At 66.4% G+C, this 12,530-nt stretch overlaps 2 protein-coding genes across 2 annotated transcripts in view; one reads left to right on the forward strand and one right to left on the reverse strand.

Moving 5' to 3' along the window:
- The window catches only part of EMIHUDRAFT_457149 (hypothetical protein), a 7,846-nt gene extending 2,164 nt beyond the window's left edge, over window positions 1-5,682 (forward strand). The window contains exons 5-17 of the mRNA XM_005779868.1: window positions 23-72; window positions 179-977; window positions 1,062-1,421; window positions 1,797-2,279; window positions 2,564-2,617; window positions 2,718-2,987; window positions 3,093-3,401; window positions 3,492-3,701; window positions 3,812-3,841; window positions 3,952-4,012; window positions 4,337-4,446; window positions 4,610-4,807; window positions 4,963-5,682. Of these exons, the coding sequence (XP_005779925.1) occupies window positions 23-72; window positions 179-977; window positions 1,062-1,421; window positions 1,797-2,279; window positions 2,564-2,617; window positions 2,718-2,987; window positions 3,093-3,401; window positions 3,492-3,701; window positions 3,812-3,841; window positions 3,952-4,012; window positions 4,337-4,446; window positions 4,610-4,807; window positions 4,963-5,430 (3,402 nt within the window). The 3' untranslated portion in view covers window positions 5,431-5,682. The remainder of the gene's footprint in view (window positions 1-22; window positions 73-178; window positions 978-1,061; window positions 1,422-1,796; window positions 2,280-2,563; window positions 2,618-2,717; window positions 2,988-3,092; window positions 3,402-3,491; window positions 3,702-3,811; window positions 3,842-3,951; window positions 4,013-4,336; window positions 4,447-4,609; window positions 4,808-4,962) is intronic.
- A 5,942-nt stretch (window positions 5,683-11,624) lies between these two features.
- EMIHUDRAFT_235713 (DNA helicase) overlaps window positions 11,625-12,530 on the reverse strand; it is a gene marked incomplete at both ends in the record, with an annotated part of 2,771 nt that continues 1,865 nt past the window's right edge. The window contains 2 exons of the mRNA XM_005779869.1: window positions 11,625-11,722; window positions 12,229-12,325. Of these exons, the coding sequence (XP_005779926.1) occupies window positions 11,625-11,722; window positions 12,229-12,325 (195 nt within the window). The remainder of the gene's footprint in view (window positions 11,723-12,228; window positions 12,326-12,530) is intronic.

Below are 12,530 nucleotides of genomic sequence, written 5' to 3' on the forward strand. Positions count from 1 at the left end.
CATTCCCGGGACCGACCTGCAGCCCCCCACCGGCCGCTTCAGCGTGAGGGACAGAAGAGGCCGCTCAATAAGGTCCCCGCCCTTCCCGGGCTTTTTCTTGCCCGCCTTGTCTTACCCCGGATTTTACTTCACCGCCTTTTTCTTTGGGACCCGATCCATCCCGCCCCCCCCCTCTCAGGCCGGGGCGCGACGTGCGCGACTTCTGCCCCGTCTGTGGCCACTCGTCCGCCCGCCCGTCGCCGCACTTCGAGCAGCTCGAGGCTCTCGTCGCGTCGCTGCACGGCGCACTCGAAGCGGCCCGCGGCCGCCACACCGCCGTCTACTTTGCCGAGCGGGCAGAGCACGCCCTCCTCGTGCGGCTGCTCCTGGCGCGCGTCCTGGCCAGCGAGAGCGGCCCCGCCGCCGAGGACGACGCGGCGGCGCTCGCGCGCGCGCGGCAGTGCCTGCACGTGCTCACAAGCACGCCCGACTTGATCGAGCTCTCGGAGCACCCGGCGGAGGCCGGCACGCCGGAGCGCCAGGCACACGTCGTGCCCTCCCACTGCGTCGTCCTCGAGGCGGAGGCGGCGAGACTCGTCGCGCTGCCCGTCGCGGGCCCGCCGCTCTTTGAGGACGTGTGCGAGTGGCTGCTCAGCAAGGAGCAGCTCAGCAAGGAGCGGCGGCTCGCCACCGCAGAGCGGCTCTACTCGCTCTGGCAGCACCGCTTCACCGTCGCCACCTACCAGCTGCACTCGACGCTCAAGCGGCGGCTCGGCCTCATCGACGAGCTGCTCGCCTCCCTCCGCCGCGGCGTCGCGGGAAGTGCGGAATCGCCCGACCTCTCCCTCCCCGCGTGGAGCACGGCCACGTGCCGCTCCCTCCTGCCCCGGGAGGCGCCCTCGCTCGCGCTGCGGGCAGACTGCGGCCTGCGCTGCCCCGAGCTCTCCAAGCTGAGCTTCCTCGTGCAGTGCGAGGCTCACGCCGCGCTCTCCGAGACGGTGCACATGCGCGCGGCGCCGCTGGCGGCGCGGCTCGGCGCGCGGCGCGCCCGCACGCGGCTCCTGCGCCTCGCTGACGGCGAGGAGGAGGAGGTGTCGGCCGGTGCGAGGCGGACGCTGAAGAAGGCGTTCGACGTGGTGAGCGCGCAGGTGGAGGAGCTCGCGCTGAGCAAGTGGAGCGAGTGGCTGCTGGCGCCGTGCTCGCCCGAGGGCTTGCACGACGAGCTCCGCTTCCACGACCTGCAGCGCGGCCGCATCCAGGGCAAGCAGGCGCGGCTGCACGAGCAGTACTGGCCGCGGTCGGACGGCTTCCCCGCGCAGGCGGGCTCGGTGCTGTTTGCTTCGGTGGTCCAGGTGCAGCCGATGTACGGCGAGCACGGCCGCGTCCTCCTTCGCTTCTCGCTCGACCCGCAGCTCCACTCGCTCCCGTTGGGGCGCGGCCAGGTGCTCTCTCCCTGCCTCCCTGCCTCCCTGCCCCCCCCCCCCTGCCTCCCTGCCTCCCTGCCTCCCTGCCTCCCTGCCTCCCTGCCTCACTCCCTCCTTGTTTGCCGTCCTGCCTGCCTCCCTCCCTCCCTCCCCCTCCCCGCCCTTCGTCCTGCCGCTGTCCGCCGCTCACGGGCATCTCCGCTCACTCTGACCTTACCACCTCTGCATCGGGGGCCTCCCTTCGTTCACGCCTGCAGCTGTGCGCAGGAGTACGCGCTCTCGCCCCACCTCTCCCCACCTCTCCCCACCTCTCCCCCCCTCTCGCAGGAGTACGTGCTCTCGCCTCGCTTCATCGACCCAAACTCGCGCACGCTGGCAGACCGGCTCCAGCAGGACGCCCGCGCGACGAACCCTGAAGACGCCTCCGCGACGCGGCCGCTCTCCGTCCGTCTGATGCGCGAGCACCCCGCCACCTTCCGCGTCACCGCGCCCGCGCCGCCCGACGCCGCGTCCGCTGCGCTCGACGAGCAGCTGCGCAGCCTCTTCCCGCTCACCGCTAGCCAGGAGGAGCTCTTCTGCCTCTCGCGGCAGAACGCGGTGCAGTGCGTCAACGGCCCGCCCGGGAGCGGCAAGACGTACTTCTCCGCCGCCCTGATCTGCCGGCTGCTGGTCCGCGCGCTGCTCGTGCCGGGGGCGGTTCAGCGCGTGCTCGTCACCGCGTTCACGCACGCCGCAATCGACAACCTGCTCAACAAGGTCGCCGAGCTGCTGGGCGGCAGGGCGGTGCTCGCCTTTGCTGCCGAGGCGGCCATCGAGCTGCCCGTGCCGCGCAAGTTTCAACGGGACGACTCGAAGGAGTTCACCGTCGGCTGCGAGGTGCAGCACACGGACGCAGACACGGATGCAGGCATGCGCGGGTCTCCCCCCACACCGCCCAGCCAAGCCCCCCCCCTCCCATCACACACACACACACACACACACACACACACACACACACACACACACACACACACACACACACACACACACACACACACACACACACACACACACACACACACACACACACACACACACACACACACACACACACACACACACACACACACACACACACAGCCTCCCCCCCCCCCCCCCCCTCAGGGCGGTACTACGACTAGGAGATCCCCCAAAACGGCTTCCTGAACCAGACGGGGGGCAGCGGGGGCGAACAAGTGGGGGGGGCGAACGAAATCAAGCAGGGGCGCGCCTTCTCGCTCCCCTCCAAGGACAAAAAAAACCAGCAGCGCGACGGAGGACCAACAGCCCCGCAAGGTGCTGCTGCTCGGCTGCACGTGCTACCAGACGCCAAAGGTGAGGGAGAGTCTGGCCGCCAAGTTCGACTTCTTGCTCGTCGACGAGGCGTCGCAGATGCTGCTGACGCATCTGAGCATGTCGCTCCCCCTCCTGCAGGACCTCCGCCCGCCTGTGCCCGGCCGCCCTCCCGGCCGGCTCATGGTTGTCGGCGACACAAAGCAGATGGGCCCACTCCTGACCGAACAGTACCCCGAGGCTGCGGACGGGCTGCCGCCCGTGCACGCCTCGGTGCTCCGGTGGCTGGCGGGGCGCGCGCTCGCGCCGCTGCGCCGCGGCGACCGCGTGGCGCGGCGCGGCGGCGAGTTCTTCATCCTCGGCCCCGCCGCCGCGGAGGGCACCTACGCGGCGGCGCCCGTCGGCGGCGGAGGGCCGGTCGAGCTGGCCCGCGCCGAGCTGCAGCGGGGCCTGGTGAGCTCGCTGCAGGAGAACCACCGCATGTGCGACCAGCTGGCACGCCTTGCGCGCGAGGTGCTCGGGTACGCCGAGTACACCGAGTGCCACCGCCGCGGCTGCCCGTGCAGCAAGCGGTGGCGCGCCGATGGCGTTGCGGGAGGAGTGCCGCCGCTGCGGCTGCGGCTCGACTGCGGCCACTCCGCCGGGTGTGCTGCGGGCGTCCTCCGGACCGCACACGCTTTTGTCATGGTGGAGCTGCGCGCGCCGGCGGGCGGCGGGCCGTCCGCCGCCGCGGGCGAGCCGCCCGCGGACGAGGCGGAGGCGGCGCGTTCGGCGGAGGCGGCGCTGGTGGCGGAAATTGTCTGGATGTACCTGCGAGGCGCGCGGCCGACCTGGGGTCGCGCGGCCGCTGACGGCCGGCTCGACGAGAGCGTGTTTGTCGTGACGCCGCACCACGTGCAGCGCGTGGCCGTCTTGCGTGCGATCGAGGAGAGGCAGATCCCGTTGCAGCACGTCGAGGTCGCGACGGTCGAGAAGGTGCACGAGGAGGTGTGAACAGCGTCTCTTCACACCCCACTGCTGTGAACAGGTCGCGACGGTCGAGAAGATGCACGAGGAGGTGTGAACAGCGTCTCTTCACACCCCACTGCTGTGAACAGGTCGCGACGGTCGAGAAGATGCACGAGGAGGTGTGAACAGCGTCTCTTCACACCCCACTGCTGTGAACAGGTCGCGACGGTCGAGAAGATGCACGAGGAGGTGTGAACAGCGTCTCTTCACACCCCACTGCTGTGAACAGGTCGCGACGGTCGAGAAGATGCAGGGCCAGGAGCGCGACCTCGTGGTGGCGTGCTACGCGGGTCTGGATATGCGCAGAGAGAGGGGAGGTATAGACCCATGTGCATTCCAGCGTCCGGCGGACTCCGCGGAATCCAGTGTATTCGTTGCCCCGTGTCCTCCCGCACGCTGCCCTCCGCCGCCGTCGCCAACGCCGCCCAGCCCACCGCCGCCCTCGCCGCCCCCGCCCTCGCCGCCTCCACCATCTCCGCCGCCACCCTCGCCGCCACCGCCGTCCCCACCGCCACCCTCTCCGCCGCCACCCTCGCCGCCGCCCCCGCCGCCGCCCCCACCCTCAACGGCACAACACCGCCGCGCGCGGATTTCTTTTTTCTGTACCTTGTTAGGCCTCGACCTCGACGAACGTAACGAGCTCGGCTTCGCCTACTCGCGCGAGCGGCTCAACGTGGCCGTCTCGCGCGCGAAGAAGAAGTGCGTGCTGCTCTGCTCGCCGGCGGTGCTGCACCCGCCGATGGCCGTCATCGAGACGGCGGGCCAGACGCAGCAGGGCCGAGGGGGAGGAACCTTCTAGGAACCTTCTTGGAACCTTCTAGGCGGAGACGATGGCAGGACTCGCCCTCCTCCGGCGCACCTCCCCATCTCTCCCCATCTCTCCCTAGGCGGAGATGAGGGCAGGGCTCGAGCTCCTCCGGCGCATCTCCGAGGCGTGCGGCGACGGCAGCTGCGACTACGCGACCACCGTGGTGCACACGGCTGAGGCGGCCGAGGGCATGGACGTGGGCTTGCCTCCTCGGCAGGGCGATCCCGCCGGCCAAGCCAGCGTGGCCTCGCTCTCGCCGCGGAGCCGCGACCAGAGCGTCAGCCAGAGCGGGAGCCGGCAGGCGAGCCAGGCGAGATACAGCCGAGACGCAGCCGAGATGAGGCTTCACGGCGGCCCATCTCGGCCCATCTCGGCTCATCTCGGCTCATCTCGGCTCATCTCGGCTATTAGGCGAGCCAGGCCGCCCAGCAGGGCGGGCAGAGCTGCGGCGCGGGGTCGCAGGTCGCCATCGACGACGACGAGACGGAGGACGAGGGCGAGGGCGAGGGCGCCCCGCCCCCGCTCGTGGTGCCTGTCCTGCCTCTGGGCGAGGCGACACCGACCGACGAGGACGAGGAGCTGGCTCGACACTCCCTCGCCCACGCGCCGACGGCGGGGCAGCGCGCGGCGTCGGCGGAGCTGCGTGAGACGGCGCTGGAGCTGCGCGTGCCCCTCGAGGCGCTGAGCCGCCGGCCGTGGGCGCTGGTGCCGTACGAGGATTGGCCGGCGCTGGCGGAGCTGCCGGCGTTCATGCGCGGGTGGGCGAGGCGAGGCGTCGTCGTGCGCCCGGTGCCGCCGGGCCGCGTGGAGGTTGACTGGTACACGCCGGCGCTGCACGCCGCCGCGGTGGATCTGCACAAGAAGGTGGCGGCGCAGATTCACGGCGGGTGCTTGCGATAGAGAGGGGTCGCGAGGAAAGGATACTCGGGCTCACGGGACCTGGGGCTAGCGTGGTGCGTGTCACGCTACGTGCGTGGGATAGCCTCGGGATAGACCCGCGGGTAGAGTAGTGGCGTCTGACGCCAACCTGTCGGACGATCCATCGAGGCTCAAGCTCGATACGCTAGAGAGAGAGGATGGGAGCGACCCAGGTGTCGTTTGTTGTTCCCGATCTTAGCGATTGAGGTGATTAGCAGATGAGAAAGGTCACTGCAAGGAAAAGAAAACAAAAGTCTGGCTCAAAAAGAAAACGAAAGCCGGGTGTTCTTAGGCGAACGAGTGCCACAGGCAAAACGCCGCCACCACACAGGGATTTTAAGGAGAGGTGTGTGGTGCGCTATCCGTCGCCCACCCTAGGGAGTCTGCCTCTCCCAGCTGTTCGGCCAAAACCTGAATTTAAGGCCGGATTTCTTGGATTTGGAGCCCCCTTCGCCATTGGTACACAGGTACACAGACACAGGCACACAGGCAAAACGAGGCCCAGCGTGCAGTCGCGAGTCGCCTCCATGCCTGCTGCGCTCCCGCGACGCCCGCACTGCGCCCGCAGCGAGCCCGCGCCCAACGTGCTCTGCGCCGTCTTCACCTGCGCCATCGCGGCGATTGCGAGCGGCGGGTTCGCCTTCTCGCTCGGGTCTGACAGCTTCCTTCTCCCTTCGTCGATCGTTGTGCCCGGTGCAGCGGCGCTCACGACTGTGCGCGGGCCCGAATGGTCCCCCAAGAGCCGCAATAACACAGGGAAACACGCGACGGCCACGTGGCACAACGCCGTGCTCGGCGGAACAAAGCAGGTCGAGGGGGGCGAGCTCATGCATCACAGGTTTCCCCGGCACTTTGCCAGCGCCTTGCTGGTGACCTCAGCCGCGGTGGGACGGGTCCTCGATGTCGCCCTGCGCTCTAGCGCCGTTGGCGAGGCGAGCTTGTGGTTCACCGGGCCGCGACTGTCGCTCGACGTGCTCAAACTCTTCATCCTTGTGCTCGGACTCAGCGACGTTTGGGCAGCCCCTCGGCCAGAGGCATTCGTGCTGATGCTGCCGGAATACTTTGAGGTGCTCACACACACACACACACACACACACACACACACACACACACACACACACACACACACACACACACACACACACACACACACACACACACACACACACACACGCACGCACGCACGCACGCACGCACGCACGCAGCACGAGCACTCGCACGCGCACGCGCACGCGCCCTGTCGTCTAGACGTGGAATCGCGAGGGTCGTCCCCGCCGCCCCTTGCCCCACCTTTCCTTACCTTACCTTAGGTGCTCCGCCGCAAGTGCAAGCCAATCAAGATGCAAACCAGCTGTCAAAAAATGGCGTGGCATCTCTTTAAGCACGGATCGAACTCGACTAATGCCACAAACTGTACCTCCCACCAGCTTGCGAAGGACATTCGCGCTGTCAAGAAGGGTCGGACATGTCTGATAAAAAGGTCTGAGGACGCATCAAGCTACAAAGATGCTACACACACGCTGTGGCTAAGCTGGCTCGCACCTTCGATGAGCGATGTGCAACTGGGCGCGCGCAAGTTGGAGGAGATACTGGCCGGTGTGCGCTGGGCAGTGCTGCTCTCGTGGGCATTGTTCCTGGTGCTGCCGGCAGCCCCACGTCAAAATGCAGCGGCGATCCGCCGCCTCTCCACCCTCTCCTTTGTGGTCGGAATGGCATTGTACTTTTACATGTTGGTTGGGCTTTACTGGCAGAAACCGTGCCACCACATGCAGCCGCTCATCCTGTTCATCCCGGCTGCGGCGTGCATGATCCCAGCCATTCATGGCGGCTGGCCACTTCGTGGCGAAGCAGCAAGCTGGCTCGGACAGTACTTGCTGTTCGGCATCATGGCTCCGCTGTACCTCACAGCGGGCCTATGCAAAATCAGGTACCACGGCGTGACACAGGTCTTCCTTTCCTCTGGCTGGATCGACTTTGCCTTGGGGTCCTATGCCGCTTCTGATCAGCTTGGCAAGGGAAAGTGGTATATTCCTCAGCTTTCCCGGTGGATGCTTGACATCGATCGCCTCGTACCCCTGTTTTCGTGGGGTGGGATGCTCTTTGAAGTGGCCATGCCTGCTGCGGTCATTGTGCTATCGCCCACGTCACGTTGGCACAGGCCTGTCCGGCAGCTCTTTGCTGCCAGTGCCATCGGCTTTCACGTGTCCATGTTCTTTGTCTGCGGCGCGAACTTTTGGTACAATGGTGTCCTGGCAGCTGTGCTGCTGGCCGCCGACTTGATGGATGCGAGCCCAGCGCCCGAACTTGCGCACAGCGGCAGCAGCAACTCGGTCGTCAAGATGTGCATGTCTGCTTTCACGAGCGCGATGCTCTTCGGGTGGCTCCTCACATGCATCGATGCGGACATGGGCTTTGCACTTTCTAAAGGGGCTGGGTGGGGCGAGCCGAGGCACAAGGGTGTTGACCGGCTGCTTCCGTTCTCGCTGCACGCCATGTACACCAAGGGGATGAAGCGCGGCGCGGCACGACCAGGGGCTGCCTCCTCCATGACGATCGCAGCTCTCGTCGCAGCCGGCTACGTTTGGAACCGCAGGCGCACGTAAGGCGGCGTTTCGTGCGGCGGTTGAGCGAGGGCTGCAGCGGCACATGCTCACAGCATGTCGGCGGCACGATAGGGATCTTCACATCTTCTGCCGCCCTCGGGCGGCGCAGCGGTCTGCGCTCGCAAGTGTATTCCCTTCCCGGTCCCTCGCGATCGGGAGTGAGCGACATAGCTTCGCGAAGCGTTGTAGTAGGGTTTGGCGTATGCCCTGGCCTCGAGATCGGGAGCGGTGTGCGAATCGTTGCGGTATGGGGAAGGGGGGAGGGGAGGCGTGCGAGTGTATTCCCTTCCTGGCCGCGGTCGGGAGTGAGCGACATAGCTTGTGCGCCGGGCCCCGCGTTGCGCATGGCATTCAAGGCGAAGTCCTCCACTGGAGGAGATTAGCGTGTCGTGTTCTTCATTAAGTAAAGCTAGAGTCCTTAACGGGCATATATACAAGAACACTGACGTGAGATCTGGGCGCTACGCACCGTTTCTTAAACGGAGTCACTAAGTAAATCGGGTCCGGCTGGTCATTTACTTAGTGAAAAAACTGGTTTCTTAATCCAAATCCTGCAAAATGGTAAGCTGGTTTCTTAATGTCACGGTTTCTTAATGCCCGTTAAGGACTGACAGTAAACTGTCGTCGCTCAGACACGCCGTGTCTGATCGGCCAGCAGCCCACGGGGCCGCTCGAACCAGTCTAGTTCGTAGCCTTTCTCCTTGTACTGCTTCTTCACCCTCGCCGGGTCGATCCCCCTCAGGAAGCCTTTCGGCGCGCACATGGTGGCAAGGTGCAGGAGGAGCGCCGCGTGCACTTGCGAGGACGGGTCATACTTGAACGAGTCGATGTCGTCCTTCTCAAACCCATCCTCCTCGGAGAAGATCGGCCGGACAAAGAAGAACAGCACGCGGCGCGGCACCTCGCCACCGCCGCCGCCTGGGCCACGGTGGATGAGGGTTGGAAGCGCGAGCAGCGCATCGCCCACGGCCGGCTCCGCCTTGCCACACGGCTTCATTTGATCGATCAGCTCCGATGGCTTGTCGAGCAGCTCGCGGAAGCTGTTGCAGATCATCTCGCCCTTGCTAACACCAACGAGCTGCCTCTGCCGCTTTGGCCGCTGCCCGCACTCGCCGCATCCAGCCATTGCGCAGGTCCAGCTGCGGCCCTTGCGCAAATGCTCGTCCAAGAGGCGAATCCATCGATCGCATTCGTCGCAAGCAGCCTCCGCGTCCACGTAGTAAGTGGTGCCTGAATACGGATACGCGAGCGTCGGTTGCTGATTTCGGCGAAGCTGAACGACGCCGAAGCAGCCGCCAGAGTTGTTATAGTCGTCGGCATGGGGTATCTGCGGCGGCGCACTTACGCTGGCCTCGAGCAGCTTGGCCTCGTCGAGAACGAACTTGTCGACGCCATGTGTGCTCAGAATCGCCGCACGGGTTGTCGCACTGCCCTCGATCTCCCTCTTGATGTCCGCCCATGCGTCGAGGTGCTTGCAGTCCAGCTCCACAGCGTTGGATATCTCATGCGCTTTGCTGCCCTTTTTGATCTCCATGCTCGTCTCGGCGAGCCGCTCACATACCTTTGCAGGCAAGAGCTGCTGATCTCGACAAAGCCGTGCTCCATCACGCGGGTCGGGTCGCGGTTGCTGCCGGCAGGAAAATCTTACCTTATATTTTCCCGTGTCCGGTTTTCCGTTTCGGGCGACGGCACACTCACCGAGCTATCCGGGCGGGGAATCATGTCGGCGAAGGCGGGCTCTGGCATCTCGGTGATGCGCTCCGATCTCGACGCGTCGACCTCGACGGAGGTGGACGCGCACGAGGCGCAGTGGCGGGCCGGCGTCAACCGCCAAGCGCGTCCAGACGCCGCTTCGCAAAGACGGGCGGCGTCATTGGCTGCTGCAGCCAAGCGGCGGCGGATAAGGACATGAACAACATACCTGCGCAAGCCGTCGCCCGGGCGGCCGCAGGCGGTGCCATCTCAACCCACTCTCGGCACCGCTGCACGTGCGTGCTCCCTCTCCCACCCAACTCGGCTCCACTCTCGTCCACCCGCGCCCACCCCATCATCTGCTCTCAGGCTGATTGCGGCGTGTGTTGCGCAATGCCGAGCCACCAGACGCTGGCCAGAGCATGATTGTGATGCCTCTGTCTGGGCCGGGGGGGCGTTCGACAGCGCGCGAGGCTGCCTCCCTGCCCTTTGCGACGCTTGCGACCACTGCTGAGTTGCATGCAGTACAGAGTAGCAGTGGTGGGGAGGGCTTGCGCCCCCCCCCCCCCCGGCAGAATGGTAAACTCGTGTCTACTCACCTCGTCGGCTCCATCGGCTGCCTCTCCTCGTGCGCCGGCTGCCTCTCCATCCAACCGCTTCTGCGTCCCCTTCTCTGCCCGGTGCTCGCGTGTCGCGATGTCGCTCTGCCGAGAGGGTCATCGCCGGCGTAGGCGGAGCGGCGGGCCCTTCGTTACAGAGACAACAAAGACATTTCACCCCTCGGGCTGTTGTTGCAGACAGAAAAACAAATTTGGCGCGCGTGCGCGCAAGGTATGCTAGTTGCCCGAAAAAAGCTCGGCTTTGCGTAGAACCCGGTACACGGAACCATCCCTCGGAGACCCGTGTTATGGCCCTGCGAACGCGCACCCCCGGGGCTAGGGCTCTCTAGCCCGTAACCCGATCCCGATCATCCGGCCCGCTGGGTGCGCTTCTTAGCTCCCCGGCCCTGGATGTGAGGCTGATAACTGCACTCCAAGTGCTCCAACTGCACTCCAACCCTCGGAGACCAGTGTTTACTTCACGGCCCTTTCCCTGCGAACGCGCACCCCCGGGGCTAGGGCTCTCTAGCCCGTAACCCGACACCGATCATCCGGCCCGCTGGGTGCGCTTCTTAGCTCCCTGGCCCTGGATGTGAGGTTGATAACTGCACTCCAAGTGCTCCAAGTGCGTAATATAAAAAAGCTTGAGTGTGTGTGGGTGGAGGTGGAGGCTGGTGGCTGTGGTGGACCTTTGACTTTATTTAATGGGTCGAGTACGAGGACTGGGGGGTCAACCGGGAGGCAGGGGGCTCGACCAGGCGACGGAGGACCGTGGGCCAGGGGCACCCCCTGGGTGGGGGCCGGCGATTCCCATGCCGGCTCTCCGCCACAACCCCCGCCGGGAGGGAATCCCTGCTCACAGAAAAGGGCTTCGAGCCCTGTCTCGCGCACGCCCCTGGCGGGCGCCGCGGACCAGTTCCGCGAGCGCTCGTCAGCGGGTGGTGTGCGGTTCTTGCCGTAGTTCCTCTTCGGTCGCCTAGCCCCGGCGCCGTCTGTCGGACGCCTGCGTGTCACGAGTGCGAGCCGCTCGCGGTTCGTACACCCGCTTGCGGGTTCGAGTGGCGGGCCATCCCGCTTGCGGGATGGCTTAGCGGGTTCGAGCCGTCACCGCACCGATTGGCTGCCGGGGTGTGCCGAGGGGGGGCTGGGTGGGCGGTAAGCCAGCGCTCTGGGTGGTAGTGGCGGCGCTCCAAGAGTGGTGCTCTTGGGAAGAGGTTCCTCCTTTCCGCTCCCCCCCCCGCAAGGCGCGAGACACACACACGGCACACTCTTACTAGCCTATCTATGGCTCCTCTCTGGTGTGCTCATCTGGTGTGTAGGATAAAAAGCCGTAGCCCGGAAGCGCGGAGCCATCCCCGTCGACTGGGTACGGCTTACGCGCTACGGACGCTGGACCGTGCGGTGTACCACATATGCCACACTCCACACACACCGTACCGCACAAAGCTGCTACCCTACCTCTCCTGGCTCCTGCGCGGCATTGTACTGCGCAAAACGCTGCTCGCACTCCTGCGAGTGGTAGCCGCGGCCCGTTGCGCACTCCATACAGCACGAGTCCCACCTGCGCCCTGGCCGATACTCACCCGGCTTGGCCGGGCGGCGCGGCGCGCAGCCCTTGACACACAGGGTGAACGAGAAGGCCGGCAGCGGCGCGGGCGGTGGAGGCCGCGGCGGCGCGACTGCCGCGGCAGCCGGCGGCTGTACGTGGGCAGCAGGCGGCGGCGCATAGGCCGCCACCGGCGGGGCGTGGGCGGGAGCCGCCGGCTGCCTTGGCGGCTGCGACGGCTGCGACGGCGGCATGTGCGGGGGCGGCGGCCCGGGCGGCGGCCCGGGTGGCGCAGCGGGTGGCGGCGGCGGGCCGGCAGCATTCGTCGGCGGGTGATCACGCTCCCAGCGGCGAAAGTGCGGCTGGCGGCGGTAGAGGTCCTTCCACCCCGCGGGCAGCCTCGGGTCGAGCACGGCGTGCCACCAGAGCGGCTGCGCCTGGAGGTGCGCCTCGAGCGTGCCAGCGCGGAGGTGGCGGTAGAAGAGGTCGATGGCCCTGCTCGACCGCACCGCTCCCGCCGAGAAGTTGCGGATCTGCATGCCCTCCAGCTTGACCGCGCGGCTCACGGCCACGTACGCCTGGCCGTCGGTAAAGTAGCCCTTGAGGTCGACGACGACGAAGTCGAGCGACTGGCCCTGGCCC

This window comes from Emiliania huxleyi (genome assembly GCF_000372725.1).
Source record: "Emiliania huxleyi CCMP1516 unplaced genomic scaffold EMIHUscaffold_224, whole genome shotgun sequence".
Classification (NCBI taxonomy): Eukaryota; Haptophyta; order Isochrysidales; family Noelaerhabdaceae; genus Emiliania; species Emiliania huxleyi.